At 42.1% G+C, this 23,674-nt stretch overlaps 2 protein-coding genes across 13 annotated transcripts in view; both read right to left on the bottom strand.

Annotated features, from left to right (window-relative positions):
• Positions 1-6,288, bottom strand: part of TTC27 (tetratricopeptide repeat domain 27) — a 201,509-nt gene extending 195,221 nt beyond the window's left edge. The window contains exons 1-3 of one of the 3 annotated variants that reach the window (XM_032172645.2): positions 5,959-6,288; positions 3,984-4,161; positions 699-828 (exon numbers count right to left, since the gene is read on the bottom strand). In XM_032172645.2, coding sequence (XP_032028536.1) covers positions 699-828; positions 3,984-4,161; positions 5,959-6,046 — 396 coding nt within the window. In that variant the 5' untranslated portion in view covers positions 6,047-6,288. The remainder of the gene's footprint in view (positions 1-698; positions 829-3,983; positions 4,162-5,958) is intronic. The other 2 variants (XM_058426737.1, XM_032172646.2) reach the window with 2 other exon arrangements.
• A 9,455-nt stretch (positions 6,289-15,743) lies between these two features.
• Positions 15,744-23,674, bottom strand: part of BIRC6 (baculoviral IAP repeat containing 6) — a 267,757-nt gene continuing 259,826 nt past the window's right edge. For all 10 annotated transcript variants that reach the window (XM_032172644.2, XM_032753345.2, XM_058426665.1 and 7 more), the window contains 2 exons: positions 22,515-22,649; positions 15,744-16,611 (listed from right to left, as the gene is read on the bottom strand). In XM_032172644.2, coding sequence (XP_032028535.1) covers positions 16,432-16,611; positions 22,515-22,649 — 315 coding nt within the window. In that variant the 3' untranslated portion in view covers positions 15,744-16,431. The remainder of the gene's footprint in view (positions 16,612-22,514; positions 22,650-23,674) is intronic.

Below are 23,674 nucleotides of genomic sequence, written 5' to 3'. Positions count from 1 at the left end.
GCCGGGCGCGGTGGCTCACGCTTGTAATCCCAGCACTTTGGGAGGCCAAGGCGGGCGGATCACGAGGTCAGGAGATCGAGACTACGGTGAAACCCTGTCTCTACTAAAAATACAAAAAATTAGCCGGGCGTGGTGGTGGGCACCTGTAGTCCCAGCTACTCGGAGAGGCTGAGGCAGGAGAATGGCGTGAACCTGGGAGGCAGAGCTTGCAGTGAGCCGAGACTGCGCCACTGCACTCCAGCCTGGGCAACAGAGCAAGACTCCATCTCAAAAAAAAAAAAAAAAAAAATTAGCTGGGCGTGGTGGCGGGCGCCTGTAGTCCCAGCTACTCGGAGAGGCTGAGGCAGGAGAATGACGTGAACCCCAGGAGGCGGAGCTTGCAGTGAGCCGAGATTGCGCCACTGCACTCCAGCCTGGGCGACAGAGTGAGACTCCGTCTCAAAAAAAAAAAAAAAAAACAAAAAAAAACACAGCTAACACGGCTGCCTAAAATGGAGTGTGTATGAAGAGGAGTTTGACAATGGAACTTCTGGAAATCTGTGAAAATCTGATCAATGAACAAGCATTCTTAGTAGTTTTGTGCAAACCGTAAAGTCATGTTTCTTTCCTACCTACTATTAGTTCCAGTTTATAAAGACTTGCTTATAAAAAATAAATAACACAATAATAATTACATACAACATTTTCAAGAAGCATACCTCACTGAATTGCTGGAACAAAACAGATGGCAAAAAGTCCTGAGGGTGTAAGTCAACAGGGGGCCCCGTCCAGTTGCTCTGAACAAAAAGTTGCAAACTGCTCACACCAAGTAGAAATATCAACTGTTGCCTGCATATAAGAATGGTTAAAGAAATAAATATGAACTACTATCACTGTATAATCTCAAACACACTATTCCATTTCAGTTTTATTAAGAAAATAATACCTATCAACATTTATTGAGACTATCCTAGAGTATTACCAAAAAAAAAAATTTCTAAAACTTAAAACAATTTAGGTTAGCTAGGCACAGTGGCTCATGCCTGTAATTCCAGCACTTTGGAAGGCCACGGTAGGAAGATCGTTTGAACCCAGGAGTTCAAAACCAGCCTGAGAAACATAGTGAGACCCCGTCTCTACAAAAAATTTAAAAGTTAGCCGGCATGGTGGTACATCCCAGCTACTCAAGAGGCTGATGCATGAGGATTGCTTGCAGCCCGGGAGTTTGAGGCTGTAGTAAGCTTTGATCATAGCACTGTACTCCAGCCTGGATGACAAAGCGAGACCCTGTCTCTCTTAAAAAAAAAAGAAATTAGGTCTACAATATCCCATATTACAGCCATGAGCCACACATGGTTTAAATTTACATTAGTTAAAATTAATAAAATTTATAATTCAGTTCCTTAGTCATACTTTCCATATTTCAAGTGCTCAATAGTTCAGTGTGGCTAGTGGCTACCATCTGGGCAATGAAGATAGACAGTACTTCTATCTCCACAGAAAATTATCTTGAACAGTGTTGATTTAGGTTCTGATCAGACATCTGTAAGTTTTTCTTGCATTCCCTTTAACAGCTCTGACATTGCAAGATGTATAGAAAACTGACTTTATACAAAAGAAAAGTGATGATATAAAGTTGTTGCTAATCGTTTACCAATCCCATACCACCAAATGCTAGAACAACAACAACAAAACATAGACCTTTTAATGAAACCTCTATTTTTCAGTCTTGCTGTGATGTGAGACAGGGATAGGCAAACTTTTTCTAAAGGGACAGATAGGAAATATTTTAGGCTTTGCATATCATGTTTGTTTTTTTCCAACCCTTTAAAAATGTAAAAACCATTAATTCTTAGCCACTTAGTTAGCCTGCCAGCCATAATGTGCCAAATCCTAAATTAGGACCTAAATAGGTACAGATTCAACTCTAGCAAATAACAGCCAGGGAATCCTGGAGTTTCATTCTGAAGAGAAAGTATTAGTAGTCACTTTTTTCCCCACAGCCCTAGGCCCTTCCTTAAAAGGAAGATTCTTTGAGAAAAAGAAAAAAAAATCAAACATACAAGCCTATGGTAGCAAAAATATAAAACTCTGGATGCAATGCAAATAAGCAGCATTAGAGAAAAAAGATAACAAAAGAGCTGGTTTGCAATCAGCAGTTCGGAAATTTGGAGAAAACAGCCTTAATAAACTGTCCTAATCAAAAAACAAAATCCATAAGGTGAACTGAGAATACACTTTAACTTTCAAATGTCTGAAAATGAGTCAATTGAAATGTCTCTTTTTAGCTTTATGTGACAAGATAGAAATCTGGTATATCAGTGAATAATGCATTTGTGTGAATGTGTTGTTTTAATGGGTGCCACAAAGCTAGTTGCTATGAGAGTGCACACATATCAGAAAGCAATGAGAATCTGGCTGGGTGGAGTGACTCATGCCTATAATCCCCACACTCAGTGAGGCAGAGGTGAGAGGATTGCTTGAGCCCAGGAGTTCGAGACCAGCCTGAGCAACATATCAAGACACCATCTCTACAAAAAGGAACTAAAAAAAAAAAAAAATCACACCGAAGGAACATAACTACCAGTAAACTAAAAATATGAAATGGAGGCTGGGCGAAGTGGCTCACATCTGTAATCCCAGCACTTTGGGAGGCCGAGGTAGGCGGATCACCTGAGGTCAGGAGTTCAAGACCAGCCTGGCCAACATGGTGAAACACCATCTCTACTAAACATACAAAAAAAATTAGCCAGGTGTGGCACAGGCCTGTAATCCCAGCTACATGGGAACCTGAGGGAAGAGAATCACTTGAACTTGGGAGGCGGAGTTTGCAGTGAGCCGAGATCACGCCTCTGCACTCCAGCCTGGGCAACAGAGTGATACTCCACCAAAAAAAAAAAAAAAAAAAGAAAAGAATAATATTAATTTTCAAAATAAAATTAAAAGCCTGTAGCATTCTTTTGCAAACTCCTTACGAATATGGGTTATGGTTTATTCATCTTCAGAACCTCCACATCTACTACAATAGTTTATTTGTTGAAAGACTAATGAAGCTATTTCCTAGAAATAATGGTAAAATAAAATTGCATGCATTTATAAGATAATTAAAGCTTGACATGGTTGCCACAGATAGTAGACGAAAGATAGAGGTATCAAATTTATAACAGTGAAATATAAGCCACTGAAAAGCTTAGGTTTCCCTGCTGTGTAACTGTCTGCTATACTTAACCCTATAAAATTACACAAACTTTAATGGAAGAAGGTAAACCAAGGGCTTCGTTCCAAAAACATTAAGTTCTCTGAGCTCTATAAAGATAATAATCTAAAACATAATAAATAGTTACAAATTAGCACTCAGCTATGTAGAAATAACAAGATTGAAAGTATGTTTTTTGTTTTTTGGTTTTTTTTTTGAGACAGAGTCTCGCTCTGTCGCCCAGGCTAGAGCGCAATGGCAGGATATTGGCTCACTACAACCTCCACCTCCCAGGTTCAAGCGATTCTTCGGCCTCAGCCTCCCTAGCAGCTGGGATTACAGGCGCATGCCACCACGCCCGGCTAATTTTTGTATTTTTGTATAGATGGGGTTTCACCATGTTTGCCAGGCTGGTCTTAAACTCCTGACCTCATGTGATCCACCCGCCTCGGCCTCTGAAAGTACTGGGATTACGGCACCCAGCCTGAAAGTATGTTTTTAAGTTAAAGGAAATAAGGTCTGAAGTTTTGCCGGTAGGTAAAGCCAACTAGACCTAAGCATTTGCAGTTAACACCAAAATATGTGTCAGTCTCATATATGAAACCATTTTATCCTGCACCACTTTACTTTTTCATTCTGGACGGACTTCTGGATAAGAGTTTTTACATAGATTACTTGGTACATCATGAGTCTTGAGTAGAATGTAAGGCAAGGTTTCTCAACTGCTAAAATCAGGGCCTTACCCTGTCAAGGTGCTATTAAATGTATTCGCTCTGTTCCTCTATGAAAATTTCAAATAAAATTCTACCTTTCCGTTGTGTCCAAATCTGTTGAGTAATCCAGGAATGTTACTACCTGCTTCTCCAGGTAGGTATCAATCTTTTCTTCAGCGGTTGTTGCTGAATTAAAAATATTTTGAGTCATTGAATTTAAGAATATGGCTTCATAGTTCCCTTCCAGCAGCAATTGTAGGAAAGATCCACTCTCTGTAATATAAAAAATTAGTGCGGTAATCCAAAAAAAAATATTTTTCATACCGTAAAGGATAACACTATTAGGTAAATCTACCATTTTAGTGTGCAAAAACAATCTGTAGACTTAGAATGCTTACTGTATGTCAGTCACAAGGCACTCAGTAAATCTCCATCATTCTACAAACATTTCTCTCTCCTAGAATTAGCAGCTCACTCATACTGACTATGAGCCCCAAAGTGGAAGTCAGCCCCAGAAATAATATTCCTCATTAATAGGTATTTAGTCTTTTGCTGGGAAATTCACAAAGATTCCTACCGACAACACAAAAGTTTCCTTAGTCAAGGTTCTAACACTTTTCACAATCTGGCTCCTTCCACCTCTATTATTTTCTCTTCTTGAAAAGTCACTCCAAGAACGCTGGTTTACTCATTGTTTCCCTAATGTCCCATGCGTATTCCTGCCTCCACACTTTGCACTTGTGATTTCACCTGTTGAACTCTTCTCCACTTGTTAGTCTCACCCTTTAATCCAAAATCAGCTCAAGTCTAACTTATTTTAGGAAACTTTTCCAGGCCACCAAACTTCAAACTTCCTGTCACTGGAAGCACCTACTGTGTCACACGAGTGCCCACACACACATACACACAGAGTACTTACACACCACATTGTTCACTATTACTCTTCTGGGTCCAGCCTAAATCCCACAACCAGATGTGCCCGTGTATGTGCCTTTTAACTCTTTATCTCTCTGGTAAATATTCATTGCTCACAAGAATTAATCTTTGCCGCCTAGGCCGGGCCCGGTGGCTCATGCCTGTAATCCCAGCACTTTGGGAGGCTGAGGCAGGCGAATCATCTGAGGTCAGGAGTTCGAGACCAGCTAGGCCAACATGGTGAAACCTCGACTCTACTAAAAATACAAAATTAGCCAGGCGTGGTGGCGCGCGCCTGTAATCCCAGCTACCCTGGAGGCTGAGGCAAGAGAATCACTGGAATCCGGGAGGCAGAGGTTGCAGCGAGCCAAGATCGCGCCATTGCACTCCGGCCTAGGCAAAAAGCAAAACTCCGTCTCAAAAAATAAATAAATAAATAAATAAATAAATAAATAAATAAATAAATAAATAAAATAAAATAAAATTACTTAACCAAACTGTATTTACAGGTCTTCACCGCAAAGTGGGATTAAAAATAGAATCTACATGGCCGGGCGCGGTGGCTCATGCTTGTAATCCCAGCACTTCGGGAGGCCGAGGCGGGTGGATCACGAGGTCAGGAGATCGAGACCACGGTGAAACCCCGTCTCTACTAAAAATACAAAAAAATTAGCCGGGCGTGGTGGCGGGCGCCTGTAGTCCCAACTGCTCGGAGAGGCTGAGGCAGGAGAATGGCGTGAACCTGGGAGACGGAGCTTGCAGTGAGCCGAGATTGCCCCACTGCACTCCAGCCTGGACGACAGAGCGAGACTCCGTCTCAAAAAAATAAAATAAAATAAAATAAAAAATAAAAATAAAAATAGAATCTACCTTAAGTATCTACCATAAGCATTCAATGACTGAGTACATGTTAAGGGCTTAGAAAAATAACTGACATCGCCATTGTTATTATTACTGAACCTGGGCGGTAAGAAGTTTTGGGCAAAAAAGTGAGGCCCACGCCCACCATGTCAAAGACTCAAAGACCCAAAGCCTCAAGGAATCAGCTAAATTGTGTTAGGGAAAAATGAAGGGAGGGATGAGAATCAGTCGCTGCCATCCCTTTACCTCACAGTTCCCACGATAGCCTAAGGCCCTGGTAGGTGCGCCTCTCACCTGAACCGACGACCCCCTCCTGTTTCCATTGCTGCCGCTCAGCCTCAGTGGGGAATCCCCTAAGAATTGCCAGCTCCGGGGTCCACATCACCCCAGACACCGCTGCAGCCAAAACAGGCTCCCACGAGGGCAACACGGGAGTCAACAAAAGAAAGTGAAAAGAGGAGAGTCCAAAGGCGCTGAAATCTAGTGGCGACAGTTACCGTAAATACACCCGCGGCTCTAGAACTCCATGTGCGGATACCACCGCAAGGAGGCAGCCATAACAGCAGCGCGGGGCACCCTGGGAAAAACACGCACGCTCTCTGGTCCGGCTTCCGCCTAGGAGAAAAACCCGAGCTTGAGTACGGAGCCTGTCGGGTGGTTATGCCCCACCCCAGGACGGGCAATAGGCGGAGTTTAGGGCGCGGTCGCGCTCAGCCCCGCCCCCAATGGGACCGCTTCCAACAACTGTGAACATGGAAGTGAGTGTGCCTCCCACCGAGGGCTAGGGTTCAAATGCAACTCAAAAAGGACATCTTGGCCAAAGCAGTTTGATTAGAAGGGCTAGAGTTGTGATTCTTAAACCATTTTGGGTCAGAACGCTCTTGACAACCCGATGAAAACCACAGTCCTTCGCGCAGAGTGCAGGTGGGCCCTTGCTCTCAGCGTAAGGGTACCCTCTCAGGGAATCACAGACCCTCTGACGCGGAGTCGGTGAAGCCCAGCTTGGAACCCCGTCAGCATAGCATGGGTCTTTCGGTGAATGAGCATGTAAGGAAAGGATCTGGTTTTGACACTGCTCTACATGAATCATGGCTGGGTGGGAAATCTGCCCCTGCCGCTGGTGCAGGGAAGTTTTTGGAACACTGTCTGAACGCTGTAGAAGAGTGATCCCAGGGATGATCACAAAGAAATTGCAAGGGGACAAACCAGCCTCCCCTGCGTGCTTGCTGCCGAGGACAGAGTTGGTACCTTATTTGCACTTCTTTCGATCTTCCTAGCAGCATTCCTAAGAAACAGCTAGAGGGCGGGCGCGGCAGCTCACGACTGTAATCTCAGCACTTTGGAAGGATGAAGCGGGTGGATCACCTGAGGTCAGGATTTCGAGACCAGCCTGGCCAACATGGTGAAACCCCGTCTCTACTAAAAATACAAAAATTAGCTGGACGTGGTGGCGCACCCCTGTAATCCCAGCTACTTGGGAGAGTGAGGCGGGAGAATTGCTTGAACCCGGGAGGCGGAGGTTTCAGTGAGCTGAGATGGTGCCACTGCACTCCAGCCTGGGCAATAGGAAAGAGGGAGGGAGGGAGGGAGGGAGGAAAGAAGGGAGGGAGGGAAGGAAAACAGGACTATGGCTTTGTCCCATTGGCTTGACACCTGTACTGAGATATGTCATGTAAGAGCCAGGAGAAAACTGCAGGGTAACTCTGACCACAAGAGCAACAGCTCTCTGAAAAGAGGCTGACGCAGTACCCAGCTCCAAGGAAGAAGCTAAATAACTGTTAATTCACTTTCTTACTCAGTAAAGAGCCACTCCAGAATGTGAAGGGAGGGGAACTCAGCTCAGCTCATTTCAGCCACTGCCAGCAGATACCAAAGGAAGCCGGGCCTGACTGTGATTGGAGAAGAGCAGATGCCCTAAAATGTCCTCCCATTGAGAAGTAATTAAAAACTATTTTTCAGGCCAGGCCTGGTGGCTCACACCTGTAATCCCAGCACTTCGGGAGGCCGAGGCGGGCAAATCATGAGGTCAGGAGATCGGCCCGTCTTTACTAAAAATATTTTTTTTAAAAATTAGCCGGGCGTGGTGGTGGGCCCCTGTAGTCCCAGCTGCTCGGGAGGCTGCTGCAGGAGACTGGCCTGAACCCGGGAGGCAGAGACTGCAGTGAGCCGAGATCGCGCCACTGCACTCCAGCCTGGGCAACAGAGCGAGACTCTGTCTCAAATAAAACAAACAAACAAACAAACAAAAAACACTATTTTTCTAGAAAATGATACTTGACCAGGATGTCTGTTCATTTCCTTAAGTACAAAAGCCAGCACTGTCTAAACTAATTTGGTAATTGTTAAAGATGAATGTCTGTAGAAACACACTGGCCGCTCCACCAAAGTTCCTCACCTGTATGTAGCACCCCATTGATCCACATAGTAAAGTTGCAACTTTCACTTAAATTCAAGGTTGGTTTGTTTTAAATGTGGTATGCTAGATGATGCTGGTGACTGAAGTCTGCCTAATCTCCCTTCAAGCAAAGTGAATTCCAGTAATAAAGTAGGTAGGGAATATGGTCTCGATTAAAAATATGTACATAGTGAGTGGAAATTGAGCAGGCAATGAGATATCTACTGTAGGACTCAGTATAGAATGCCTTGGCTGAGGAGTCTGTTGGGAACCTGTATGTCACTATCTAAAAGACTTTTTTTCTTGGGCTGGTCAGATTTCTCCAAAAGACTCTTTAAATCTCCTACCTGGAAGGTGAGGCTCTGGCTGCCACAGTTCCAGGGCCCAGTAGCGATAGAAAGCCAGAAGTCTCCATATTCAAGACCAAGAATGAGGTAAGTGAGAGATACTTTTAACAGAATTTAGCACTATCCTTGGCTTATTTTATGCCTCTAATCCATGTTATTTCCTTTCTCGTCTCTTACGTCAAATAGTTCCCAACCTATTACAAAATCTCATCTTCTCTAAACTAGTGATTCTAGCTAAATGTTTACAGTAACGTTTGGTCTACAGTAACAAATAAATACAATTATAACACCTCTATTTTGGAATACTGTGTGATAAGGAAACAAAGTTTTGCATCATTTCTTCCCAAAGGAGAAAAAATAGGAAGGAGGATGGCTGGAGATGTAAATTAAACAAGTATTGCAAGAGGCTAGGAGATTGGAGAAAATAATGGCGCCATGGGAACATCAGAGGGGTCAAGGAGGACTAGATCAGAGTTTGGTTGCACTGACTAGAAGGAAGCACAGGGCAAGGACTGGCTCACTCTCTGAAGGAAAGCGGTGGTTGCAGGGCCATTGTTCCGAGGGACACAGGGTTTGGAAAGAGCAGGGGACCAGCGGTGTCAGAAGAAGGAAGAATTGTTATGTCAGGAGAAGGCTTCTGGAGAATATTGGTCTTGGGAAACCAGATTTTAAGCTTCATACAACAATTTTATAAAAAGCATTATTCAGATATAATTGGCATAAAGTGCACATATTTTAACTGTACAATTTGTTAGGTTTTAATATAGGTATGTACCCGTGAACCATCACCACAATCAAGATGATGAACATATCCATCACTCCTCAAAGTTTCTCTGTTCCTGTTTATAATAATCCGGCCCTCTTGCCATCCCCATCCTCTACACCCCAAGCAGCCACTGATCTGCTGTCACTATTGATGAGTTTGCATTTTCTAGATTTATATAATGGAATCATACAGTATATACTTTTTTCTGGCTTCTTTCACTTAGCATAATTATTTTGATATTCATATATAGTATGTATCAATGTTCATTTAAAAAATGTAACTGAAGAGTATGCATTGTATGAATATATCACAATATGTTTATTTATTCATCTGTGGGTGGATGTTGAAGTTGTTTCCGGTTTTTGGCTACTTCAAATAAAGCTGCCACAAATATTTGCAAACACTGTTAAAATTATTATTAAATGTGAGCTCTGTTAATGACTATGAAAGGAGATGGAAGGGTCATGAAATGCTATTTGCAATCCTGACTTCCTTATGCTTGAGCTAATGACAAATCCAGCCTCCCTTTCACCACTTAAAAAGATAGGAGACAGAATTAGTTCAAACACATGGCTGGGTGTGGTGGCTCACTTCTGTAATCCCAGCACTTTGTGAGGCCAAGGCGGGCGGATCACCTGAGGTCAGAAGTTCGAGACCAGCCTGGCCAAGATGGTGAAACCCCGTCTCTAATAAAAAAATTATTATTAGATAATTATTTTATCTGCGTGTGATGGCACATGCCTGTAATCCCAGCTACTAGGGAGGCTAAGGTGGGAGGAGCGCTTGAACCCAGGAGGTGGAGGTTGCAGTGAGCCGAGATCGCACCACTGCACTCCAGCCTGGGCGACAAAGCAAGACCCAGCTGGGTGTGGTGGTGCACACCTATAATCCCAGCTACTCGGGAGGCTTAGGCATGAGAATCGCTTGAAGCCAGAAGGCGGGGGTTGCAGTGAGCTGAAATCATGCCACTGCACTCCAGCCTGGGCGACAGAGCTGAGACTGTCTCAGAAAAAAAAAAGTTTTACGTCTTAAGTCCCATAGGTGCTAATAGATACTAACAGAAGAGGGGAACTATTGTTTGAGTATACTGAGGGCCAGGCACGGTGGCTCACACCTGTAATCCTAGCATTTCGAGAGGCCAAGGCAGGCAGATCACGAGGTCAGGAGATGGAGACCATCCTGGCTAACATGGTGAAACCCCGCCTCTATTAAAGATACAAAAAAGTAGCCGGGTGCGGTGGCGGGCACCTGTAGTCCCAGCTACTTGGGAGGCCGAGGCAGAAGAATGGCGTGAGCCTGGGAGGTGGAGCTTGCAGTGAGCCAAGATCCCACCACTGCATTCCAGCCTGGGCGACAGAGCACGACTGTAAAAAAAAAAAAAAAAAAAAAGAAAAGAAAAATAGAAGATGGGGTGAGGTGGGGGTCACCTGCTAGAAGCAAGGGCAGGCTGATTGAAGGGAGGGGTAGTTGGTATGCTTCCGTATCTCCACAGTGTGATGATTTTTCCCTAGCAGTTGGCAAATTGAGACCAACTGATAATGAGATTAAGTTATCAAGTACTAAACATAGGGTCTAGGACATAAATACCCAAAAATGTTAGCAATTATTAGCTAAGTATTAGGGGTTCCTCTTTTGAGGCAGACGAGGGTATAGTTTTCTCATTGTGAAATCAGAAGCCAGATGATTGAAGAGTATAAGCTTTTCCTAGAGCTGCATGAAGTCTTCTCAGGGATCTGTCCTTCCTTGGTTCACAATCCAAGGTGATCGCTTCGGCTCAGAGACTGAAATTGGTGATAACTGGAAGACTCCCAAAATACAATTGAAATGATGAATATTATTTATTTATTTCATTAGACTGACAGCTTCCTGGGGGTAGGGTCAGACTCTTATATGACATTTTATCCCAAGAATCCAGCACATTGCAGAGCAGGTACAAGTGCTCAGAACAAATTAAGGCACTATCTTTCCTTGGTAAAGAGGCATTTACAAATCACACCTAAGGGTAGGTGAGCTTCAGGCCTTTCTGAGCTCTCCCTTGCTAAACTCCTTTGGGAGATTAACTTTGCCCTTTGGGTCAAAGGAAGTATTTGCCTTGCTTCAGGAAGTAACTGCTACCTTTGGGGTACGGAGACAACCGGGGGAAGATTTTTTTTTTTTAACCAAGACTACCATATCAGTGATTTGGGCTTGAAAAGTATTTTTTCTCATTTGTGAATTTATATCAAAAAATTCTGACAAAGTCTTATAAAAAGAGAAAAAAAAAACCCAACAGGACAAATATTTGAAAATTGGCCAGGCTTGGGAAATCTCATACTTATCTGGCAAGAAGGGCAATAACAAAAATAGCAGCTCCCAGAAAGGGGGCACAGACAGGTTAAAGGAGCTCTAGCTGGTTCCTCTAAAGATGAGAAAAGCTCCAGAGATGGAAGGCACTCTATGGCTCCATTTGCTGACTTTGCAGACAGCAAGGTGAAAAAGGGAAGGAATAAACCAAAGAACAAAACCTATAGAAAGGCTGGGGGAAAGCAACAGCAAGGAACAGAAGTGGTAGGAATAAGAACGAGGGAAATGCATGTCTACCTTGTGACCCAGAGGAGTACAGGGAGGTGGGGAGGAGCAGTATCCTGGGGATTCCAGCAGGCAGAAGTGTCTAACCTGAGGCCGTAGGTCTCCCAGCGGCCCAGGGCAGCCTGCAGCTGACATGATTGGACTGGGTATTCTCTCCCTGGAGAAGTGAGACGTGAATAAAACTGAAAACAATTAAAATGGTGGTGGGCTGCAGTCTCTTCCTGCATAGGAAAACAGCTGGTGCAACCTGAAGAGGGACACACATGAAGGAAGCAACGGAAAGCAGACTTTTGGTGGCGCTCATGGGAGCACTACGAGATCACATCCAGGAACTAAGGGAGAAAGAAGGCCAGAGAATGCCTCTTCTATACAGGAAATGTATAGGCTCACAGGGTTCACGTCAGCCCCTTTAGAGCTTGAAGCATCAGTAGGCTAGAAGCTGAGAGAAAGGAGGCTTGGATGGCTGCTAGAAACTGGGCAGAGTTTGAAGAGGAAAGAGAAAGCAGGATGGAGCTTCCTTTCAACATGGCTTGTATCTTCCATCCACACGTGGACTCTGGCTTGTCACCACCATACCTGCCTCTGCAGGGTGGGAGATGGGAAGCAGCTCAAGCCTGTTGCAATTCAGTTGCAGCCAAGCCTATAACAATACCAAAAATCAATCTCAGTAAGTAAATATATAGCCTTTTTTTGTCTTTGCATAGGGAATAACTTCACAAGAATAAAATGCAATTAAAATCAGAAAGGAATAGAGCAATAGATGACTTCACAATTAAAATTTTTTTTTTTTTTTTTTGAGATGGAGTCTCGCTCTGTCACCAGGCTGGAGAGTGCAGTGATGCGATCTGGGCTCACTGCAACCTCTGCCTCCTGGGTTCAAGCAAATCTCCTGCCTCAGCCTCCCAAGTAGCTGGGACTACAGGCATGTGCCACCACGCCCAGCTAATTTTTGTGTTTTTAGTAGAGATGGGGTTTCACCACGTTGGCCAGGATGGTATCGATCTCTTGACTTCGTGATCCACCCGCCTCAGCCTCCCAAAGTGCTGGGATTACAGGAGTGAGCCATCACACCCGGCCCCACAATTTAAAACTTCTATGAGAAAAATTAAACAAAAATTAAAATGCCATCTGGACAAATACATAGAAGTTTGACAAAAACTAATATTCTACTATAAGTAGCTGATACATATTAAAAGACTCTAAGAAAATACACAAAATAGAGAAAAGGTATAAACTGGTAACTGACAAAAGTAGAAATTCAAATGGGTAATATAAACAATGTTCAATGCAGATTAAAACATGTTTGATGATAATACAAATATCAGATCAAAAAATTATAATCTCCAATGCTGGCCAACACATGGCAACACTAAATGATGTTCCAAGTGTGAATCAGTACCTCTTGGGAAAGCGGTCATTATATGTCAAAACCTTTGACCTAGGAATTCTACTTCTAGGATTTATCATAAGAAAATAAAGACCATGCTCATCACAGCATTAGTTATAATCAGAAAAGCAGAGACAAAAGCAATTCCAAACTGTCCAACAGTAAGAGATGGGTTAAGAACATCCATTAATTTTCTTTTTAGACAGGGTCTTGCTGTTGCCCACAGTGGAGTGCAGTCATGTGATCTAGGCTCACTACGGCCTCTATGTCCTGGGCTCAAGCAATCCTCCCACCTCAGCCTCCAGAGTAGCTGGGACCACAGGCATGTGCCGCCATGGCCAGCTAATTTTGCTATTTTTTGTAGAGACGGGGTTTTGCCATGTTGCCCAGGATGGTCTCAAACTCCTGAGTTCAAGCAATCCTTCTGCCTCGGCCTCCCGAAGTGCTGGGATTACAGGTGTGGGCCATCATGCCCAGCCTACAGTACATTTTACATTTGTCTGACTTTGGAGATTTTTGTCTTAATGCTAGGAAAGTATTTAAGCAGTTTTACTTTTTGTTTTTTTACTTTTCATTAAGATAAAAACTTTACATAGTTAAAAGTTTCACAAATAGACCAATTCACTTTACTGATTTTCACATCTCTTCAAGTTCTCTGCATGTGCTCTTGGACCCAAGTCATTTATGTCTGTTAGGCTTTGCTCCATCCTTCCCCAAGGACTTCTCCCCTGGCTCCCCAGCCTGAAAACATGCTGAAGTTATTCTCATAACAAAATATACGTATTTCCCAAAGTCCTGTCAATTGTCTCTTAATCTCCACAGTTTATGTGCCCTAGTTTGTGACCTATTGCTTGGATGTGAGCAGGCTTTTAACTGTTCTCCTTGCTTCCCAATAGCTTGCAGAATGATCTTCCTGAAATAGACTAATCAGGTTGCTTCCTTAGAGCTACTTGTGAGCTCTCCTTCACCTACAGAAAGTCAAAGCTCCTTAACAGGGCAAGCAAAGGCCTGGGATGAACTGACCCCTCCTCTCTTTCCAAAACCACTGCCTCCCATCCCATTTGACTATCCTCACTTTGCTTGTTAAAAATCCAGTAACATCTAATATAGTGCCATCAACCTGAGCTCTCCTTTTGCTCTCCTGTGTCTGGATTATCTTGTTTCTGCCTGGCTTTCTTTATCCTCATCCTTCAAGACTCAGTCTGCACTTAGGAAACTTTTCCAGACCATTATCACCTCAGTGCCCACCCAACGTTTTGCCTGAGATAAGGATTCTCTTCTGTGCTCCCAATATCACCCTGTAAATAACTCTACCAGAGAACTTACCAGATGGCACTGACATGTTTTCATGTCTGTCATTGACTCCTCAAGCGCAGGAACTTGCAACTAGTAAAATATGAGTGCTCAAATGTTTGTTGACATAAAGTCTGGATCTCAAATGTAATGTTTTAATGTAACTGGTTCCAATATAGGTGTTTAGACTTTGGCTTTTAAAAAATATGAACTGGACCTTATAGTACTGGTATTGCTACTTTCATTTTACATGGAAGACAGACAATGCATTTGATACAGCTTTTATCATCCAGCACTCACAGTCCAAAAACAAAAACAACAAAAAATAGCCTAGAGGATTAATGACTGTTCTTTATTATTGCTGATAATTTTATACTTAGATTTTAGCTGGCATGTCTGTGGGTGACATAATTTTTTTCTTCTTATAAACTACCACTATTTTGTCATTCTCGGTGTAGCTCACTACCCACCAGACCTAACACTATGTGTTTTAGAATCTTTGATTTCCTGTCCAAATACTATTCATTTCTCCTTTTTCCATGCTGAAAGAGCTTTATACTTTGTACATAAGAGAGTATCATTTCCCCAAGATCCCCTTTTTCATCAGAGAGCAATTCGCCTTTCAGAATACGGCTTCTCCTGGTCAGCTCCAGATTCCGGCGTCAGCTCCAGTTCCTGCCTCAGCCTCCTGAGTAGCTGGGATTACAGGAACCTACCACCATGCCTGGCTAATTTTTGTATTTTTATAGAGACATGATTTCACCACATTGGCCAGGCTTGTCTCGAACTCCTGACCTCAGGAGATCCGCCTGCCTTGGCCTCCCAAAGTGCTGGGATTACAGGTGTGAGCCACTGTGCACAGCCGCCACTTCTATTTATAAAAATACTGTCAAAGAATCACCTTAGCCTTTCCCCTGCAGCAACTGGTCTTGGAAAAACATGCTTTGTTTTCCCATGCTTAAGTCTTGAAAGTGTTCAATTCTTTATAGAAATAGCATTTCACACCATGGCAAAGGGGTTTAGAAACAAGACATACTAATTCACCTAAGTCTTTATTTATTTGGCTCTAGGAAGAATTTGCATGAAAATGAGCCTGTATGGCAGGTACAGAATGTACTGTAACAGCACCAGAGAGGTACATCCTCTCTCCTCTACAGAGCCTCAATGTTTAATACATACATGTGACTTTAGTCATAAAACCACACAGTCCAGGAAAAAAGGAGCCCTTTAGAAAAAAAAAAAATCAGTTTAGAATGACTTTCAAATTGACCATTCCTTTTCAAATACTTAAATTCAAATAACAGATACATTCAGAGGCCCAAATGTTGGCATAGAATAAAATCATGTTCATTTATTTTTTTCTGCATCTTAGAATTAGAAGGCATAAAATTAAATATGTTGAATGTAATAAATTCATCCATACAAGTGCAAGTCTCCAGATATAATGCATTTTATGGCAGATTTATTATTTTAAAAATGTACCAGTAAATCAAAAAAGAAGGAGTATGTCCATTTAACTTTTATTGAAGTGTATGTAGGAGGTCTTCAGAAATCAAATGTGAGCATGAAGATATGGCCAAACATAAAATCTATCAAATTCAGTGAAAAGTTGCTGACTTTAAATAGTAGTTGTAAGAATGACCAATATATATTCTTTGTTAACAACCCCTCACTCTACAGTAAAAAAAAAAATAAAATAAACATTCAGTAAACATTCTTTCCTAAGGTAGTTTCCCTTATATAGCAGTGATTTATCCATTTCTTTGTATACACAAATTTGTTGAACATACCAATCAGTGGTTCTCACAATTGAAAAATAAAAGCACAAAAAAGTTTACACTCCTGTACAGGTAAATAAAAGATCACCTTGAATTAAACTGGATCTCCTTAAGGGCATAGTATAGTTTCAGTTTCATTACCTATTACATAATTAGTTTCTTACATACAAATATTGACATATTTGGCTTGTGCTTCGAAGCCTTTGTGTCTATGAAGTCCACGTCAATGCAGCTCATAACTGGAAGTCACTGGGGAGTTCTTTGCTGCTGCCGGGTTTAACCTGATCGTGCATTAGAGTCTCCTCAGCACCTGTTGTGGCTCTGCACACCTCTGAGGCATCGTCAGTGTCAGGATCCAAGCCTTCAGGGCAGGGAAGTTTTAGCAACTCTTCACGGAGCTGAGCAGTGTGACGCTATGCAGGAGAAAAGGACTAATGTTAGAACTGTAAACCCTCTAGCACAACATCATTTGAGGCAGGAACTGAATTTTAACAAAGCCCAAAGCATTAAGCCTACAAATATTTACGGAGCCCCTCCTTGTGCAAGCTACTGTTACAGGCACTTAATATAGTAGGTAGTAAGCAAAACTGACAAGAATCCTTAACCTCCAAGTAACCGACGTTGCTGAAAAGACCTCAGTAACCTACCAGTAGATCCTACCCATGTTCCCAAGCTGTCACAGAAACAGCATTACTGACAACTTCTAAGGACATTATTAGATACATATACTCTTTTTTTTTTTTTTTTTTTTTAGATGGAGTCTCGCTCTGTTGCCCAGGCTGGAGTGCAGTGGCGCAATCTCAGCTCATTGCAACCTCCGCCTCCCGGGTTCAAGTGATTCTTCTGCCTCAGCCTTCCGAATAGCTGGGACTACAGGCGTGTGCCACCATGACCAGCTAATTTTTTTGTATTTTTAGTAGAGATGGGGTTTCACTATGTTGGCCAGGCTGGTCTCGATCTCTTGACCTTGTCATCCACCTGCCTCAGCCTCTCAAAGTGCTGGGATTACAGGCATGAGCCAATGCACCCGGCCTACATACATATATTATTTTATTTTGTTTTAAGATAGCTTTGCTTTGTCATCCAGGCTGGAGAGCAGCGGCACAATCACAGCTCATGCAGCCTCAACCTCCTGGGCTTAAGCAATCCTCCCACCTCAGCCTCCCAAGTAGTTGGGACTACAGGAATGAAGCACCATGCCTAGCTAATTTTTTATACAGATGGGGTTTCACCATTTTGCCCAAGCTGGTCTCAAACTCCTGGTCTCAAGCAATCCACCTGCCTTGGCCTCCCAAAGAGCTGGGATTGCAGGTGTGAGCCACTGTGCCCAGCCTATACACTCTTTCAAATTAAACACCGTAATCCCTTGATTTGTCATACATGCTGACTCTGGCTAAATGTTTTTGAGAGAAAGACAAGTCCATAAATTAAAATAAATCCACTGATACTTTAGCAAATGAAGAAAATATTTATTAGGTAGTAGGCTGTATATAAAATGTCTGCAAATGTTCACACTAATTTTCCCACTTAATGCTCAGAATAAACCTTAGAAATAATTGTATCATTAGAATTTTTTTTTTTTTTTTGAGACAAGGTCTCACTGTGTCACCCAGGCTAGAGTGCAGAGGCACAATCTCAGCTCACTGCAAACTCCACCTCCCAGACGCAAGCAATTCTTGTGCCTCAGCCTCCCGAGCAACTGCTATTACAGGCATGCACCACCATGCCCAGCTAATTTTTTTGTGTTTTTGGTAGAGACAGGGTTTTGCCTTCTTGGCCAGGCTGGTCTCGAACTCCTGATCTCAAGCAATCCACCTGCCTCGGACTCCCAAAATGCTGGGATTACAGCTGTGAACCACTGCACCCCGCCTATCATTAGAACTTTTTAAAAAATTGAGTTAAAAAGAAGATCTATAGAGATTAAATAAACTTTGCTTTGCTCTATATTGCAATTTACAGAAGGATATAGGCATGTTAATTGGGAGTGGCTGGTTGTCTACACATGCAAATATTTGGTTCATAATTTTCTGGTGAGAGAGAAATGACCTTAAATAATCACACCAAAGGCTTTTAAAATTGTGTCGGCCAGGCCTGATGGCTCACGCCTGTAATCCCAGCGCTTTCGGAGGCCATGGCGGGCAGATCATGAGGTCAAACGATCGAGACCAACCTGGCCAACATGGTGAAACCCCAGAAAATAAAATAAAATAAAATAAAATAAAATAAAATAAAATAAAATAAAATAAAATAAAATAAAATAAAATAAAATAAAATAAAATAAAATAAAATAAATAAAATAAAAATAATGTCAACAACTGACTTTGAAAATTAGCTAAACAACATTTATTTATAGAACAATTTTTATGTATGAGGCACTGTGTTAAATACCAACAACATAAAGGCAATGAGTAGAATGAGGATAAAATCTTTAAGCTTATGAAGTCTAAAATTCTGGCTGAAATTATGACACATAAATAGGAAAAAACAACTCTACGTTGCAGCTATTTGCAAAGTTTCAAAGCACATTTACATGCCAGTAAGTGAAAATTTCCCTAGCCTTGATTTTCACTTCCACTTGATTTTCAATTCCTTCCACTGTGGACAACAGGTGAAAACACTAACCAGGGAAGGAGAAAGAAAAATCTGGCAATCATGAGGACCCACTTAAGGTTGGGGATTGATCTAGTTTGGATATTTGTCCCTGCCCAAATCTCATGTTGAAATGTAATCCCCGTGTTGGAGGTGAGAGAAATGGGGATCATGGGGACAGTTTCCTCATGGATTGGTGCTGTCCTGAGACAGTGAGTGAATTATCACGAGATCTGGTTGTTGTAAAGTGTGGCACCTCCCACACCCCTACTCCTTCTTGATTCCGCTTCCTCTTCCACCATGAGTATAAGGTCCTTGAGGCCTCTACAGAAGCAGAGTAAATGCCAGCTCCATGCTTCCTGTACCGCCTACAGAACCATGGGCCCATTGAATGTCTTTTTGTTATAAATTACCCAGTCTCAAAGATTTCCTTATAGCAATGCAAGAACAGTCTAATACAGGGATACCATGATTTTATTGTGGAGTCAAGCTAAACAACTACATACTTTTCATTTATTTTTTAAGACAGAATTTTGCACTCTTGTTGCCCAGGCTGGAGAGCAATGGCGCAATCTCAGCTCACTGCAACCTCCACCTCCCGGGTTCAGGCGATTTTCCTGCCTCAGCCTCCCCAGCAGCTGGGACTACAGGCATAAGCCACCATACTTGACCAATTTTTGTATTTTTTTTAATAGACTTGGGGTTTCACCATGTTGGCCAGGCTGGTCTTGAACTCCTGACCACAACTGATCTGCCCGCCTTGGCCTCCCGAAGTGTTGGGATTATAGGCATGAATCACTGTGCCTGGACAACTATGTATTTTTCTTGTGTAGCACTCAACAGCAAATGTATAGTTAAAATGATATAAATTTGAATTAATTCAGAGATGGAAAATTCCAGGTGACAGTGACACTGAAGAAATAAAGGAATGTGGATATAAGCAAGACACTGAATGAAAAGAAGCTGGACTTGAGCCAGTTTTGTGTAAGTGAAAAACATACCTAAATACATATTTGGGGAAGATCAGCCTGGTAATGCACTAAAGAAGGAACTGAAACGAGGAGAACCTGGTACAAGGAAGCTGGACAAACAGACAAAGCTGTGGGAACTCAACAGAAATCATGGGTTGGGGAGAGGACAGTCCCCTCATGAGGTAACACTGACAGGACCTAGTACTGACCAGGGGTGCTGGATGAAGGATGAGACACATAATACTTGAAGATTCTAAGACACAGAAAAATGGTTTAAAATCAAGTAAAATTAAGTAAATAGAAAACTAGAAAACTTGATTTGAGGAAAATCTCCTTTAAGGAGATGATGACAGGGCATCTACATAAAAAATGTCAGTAATACAATTCAAGAGAAAGCTAACAGCTGACAACAGTTTGAAGTGTCACTTTTAGAGAGTAAATGAACAAAGTCAGGGTTACAGATACAATGAAGGAAAAACTGAAAGAAAAAAATAGTTCTGAAGGCCAGAAAGTAAGCCTTCAGGTAAACAATCGCTCAGGAAAAGAGAAAAAGGAAAACACACTGAAAGAATTAAGAGTGTAAGCAGAAAAGCCAAGATAGTCTACAGATGAAAAGTATAGTACAAAAGACAAACATTAGACAAATGTTATGAGTGTTTTAAAAGACAGGCACAGAGAGTTAGGAACGCTTATACTGAAATGATCTAATAGTCTATCAGTGGGGCGGGGCGTGGTGGCTCACTTGAGGTCAGGAGTGTGAGACCAGCCTGGCCAACATGGTGAAACTCTGTCTCTACTAAAAATGCAAAAATTAGCTGGGCATGATGGCAGGTGACTGTAATCCCAGCTACTCAGGAGGATGAGGCAGGAGAATAGCTTGAACCCAGGAGGTGAAGGGTGCAGTGAGCCGAGATCAAGCCACTGCACTCCAGGCTGAGCAACAGAGCAAGATTGTATCTAAAAAACTAAATAAAATAAATAATGAAAATAAAAATACAAAAATTATCTGGGTCTGGTGGCAGATGCCTGTAATCCCAGCTATTCAGGAGGCTGAGGCAGATGAATTGCTTGAACAAGGGAGGCGGAAGATGCAGTGAGCCAAGATCACGCCTGAGTGGCAGAGAGAGACAGTGTCTCAAAAACAAACCAACCAACCAGTCAAGGCAGGGTTCCATGAAGTGAAATTTAAGCTGAAATATGAATGGAGGTGAGCAAGCAGAAGAGCTGAAAAGTAGAGGAAAATGGAAACCATGTGTAAAGGCCTGGAGGAGGGAGAGCAGACGAAGTGAATGGAGAAGTGAGCCAGGGTCACTGACTTTGAGAACTGGAGAGATGGTAACTTTGGTAAAATAGAAGTCAAACTGCATAAGTTGATTAGTGAGACAGAGGTTAAAAAAATGGAGGCAAGAGGTGTCAACTGCTACAGTCTGACGGTGAAAGAAGACAATCTGTTTCATAATAATAGGGGCAAAATAGAACTAGCTTAGGGAAATTTTCTGCAAGTGTTTTTCTCTCTTTTTCAAAACATTTTTATAGTGAAAAAATTCAAACATCAAGTGGGCAGAAGAGTACAATGAAGTCCCATGAATCTATCACACAACTTCAACCATTATCAACTCATGGCCCATCTTCTTTCATCTATATTCCCACACTTTCCCCTTGTCATTTTATTTTGAAGTAAATCCCAGACATCATACACTTTGTCATTCACAAATATTTCTGTACTTGTCCTGAAAAGATAGGAATCTTTTTAAAAATCACACCTAAAAAACTAACAAATCCTTATCATCAACTAGTTGTTTGAAGTGAAGACAGCTTTAAAGTTAGAAGATAACAAGCCAGTAGAAATGCAAAAACATGAAGATAGAGAAAGGGAGTATATTGGTGGAGGATGAAATGAGTAAAGACTTCAGATGCAGGAAAAAAGGAAGGCTGTTACAAAGAAAGATCTCCGTGGGTAGACACAAAATCTTCCAAACCAATCACATTTCACATTTCTATTCTATGAACATCCAAACTGAAAACAACTGCTTGTCTCCCCTAACACAGCCACTGCCACCATCAGCTGAAGGAGAATCTGCAACTCACATCTCCCTCATCACTCCAAGTAATCAAATTCTGGAAGGCAGGAGGCGTAGGGAAAGACTAATGGAATAAAAGAAGTCCTGCAAGTCCGGCATGGTTGCACATGCCTATAATCCCAGCAATTTGGGTGGCTGAGGTGGGAGGATCACTTGGGCCTAGCCTAGGAAATAGGGTGAGACCCCATCTCTACAAAATTGAAAATAAAAAAATTTAGCTGGGCACTGTGGCAGCTGCCTGTAGTCCTAGCTACATGGGAAGCTGAGGTGGGAAGACTGCTTGAGCCCAGAAGTTCACGGTTACACAGAGTCATGATGCCACCAGTGCACTCCAGGCTGGGACAACAGAGTGAAATCCAGTCTCAAAAGAAAAAAAGAAAAAGGAAAAGGCATTCATGGAGCACATCTTATCATCATTATCTTCAAGGAACTTTACAAAACTCTGTTGACTCAGTCCTTGGACCCACTTTTTATTTTAGGAACTGTCAATCTACTACCAAAAAAAAAATGTATCTTTTCTATAGACTTCTGAGTAACAATTTATTCCTCTGAACTGAAAATACATTATTATGTTTCTTTAATTCCCTCCCTCCCATTATCTTCTGGTAGGCATGGTTCTGTCAATAATTACACACTCTTAAGGCAACAGGGCTCCTGTTAGAAAGGCTTACTCACCTTGAGAGCTGCTGCATGGTGAGACATAGTCCTGCCTACCCGCTTATCACTGCTGTACTGCTGGATATCTGCAATCCACTCCTCACATTGGGCCATTATCTCAACTCTTTTCAAGTAAAAATGTTTGTGTATTACCTTGAGAAAAAGTAAACAGGAGAACAAGCAGTGTTTACAGTCAAATTTAAAAGATAGAGTAAATGGCATTACAAAGAAGTAAAATGTATTATAAATATATTTAAATAATTTATACTATAAATACATTTAAATTAATATTTAGATTATTACAAATACATTTAAAGAAATAAATATACAGACATTGCAATGTTTTTCTATCCATAAAACTCAATTTGGGAGGCTGAGGCAGGAGAATGGCGTGAACCTGGGAGGCGGAGCTTGCAGTGAGCCAAGGTCGCGCCACTGCACTCCAGCCTGGGCGACAGAGCGAGACTCCGACTCAAAAAAAAAAAAAAAAAAAAAAAAAAGGCAATTTAATCAACTCTACAATATTAGCAGGGAAAAATCAAGCTCATGATTTGATATGATGTGTTGAAATACATATATATGAAATTTATGGCCTGGTGTGGTGGCTCACACCTGTAATCCCAGCATTTTGGGAGGTTGAGGCAGGCAAATCACAAGGTCAGGAGTTCAAGACCAGCCTAGCCAATATGGTGAAACTAAAAATACAAAAATTAGCTGGGCATGGTGGCGGGCACCTGTAGTGCCAGCTACTTGGGAGGCTGAGGCAGGAGAATTGCTTGAACCCAGGAGGCAGAGGTTGCAGTGAACTGAGATACCGCCAGTGCACTCCAGCCTGGGCGACAAAGCAAGACTCCGTCAAAAAGAAAAGAAAAGAAAAGAAGAGAGGAGGGGAGGGGAGGGCAGGGGAGGAAAGAGAAAAGAAATTTATAGCAGAAATGACTGTACAACTGTGGTCAGACACTTGGAAAATTAATCCTGTCCAGAGACCACAAGACACATATGATAGAATATATTCAGAAGGCAAATGCTAATAAATAAGTAACCAGGAGAAAAGATTTAAAAAGTATTGGCAACAGGGAAATTTCTGCCTTTAAAAGATAATTCAAAGAACACCTAGATAAGTATCTTCTAAATGCTAAAGGCATTCACACAGAAATCTCCAGAAATGGATCCTCCAG

Source organism: Hylobates moloch, unplaced genomic scaffold (genome assembly GCF_009828535.3).
Source record: "Hylobates moloch isolate HMO894 unplaced genomic scaffold, HMol_V3 SCAFFOLD_13, whole genome shotgun sequence".
Taxonomy (NCBI): Eukaryota; Metazoa; Chordata; class Mammalia; order Primates; family Hylobatidae; genus Hylobates; species Hylobates moloch.
The sequence above is the reverse complement of the archived record's forward strand: the minus strand, read 5'-3'. Positions and strand labels throughout refer to the sequence as shown.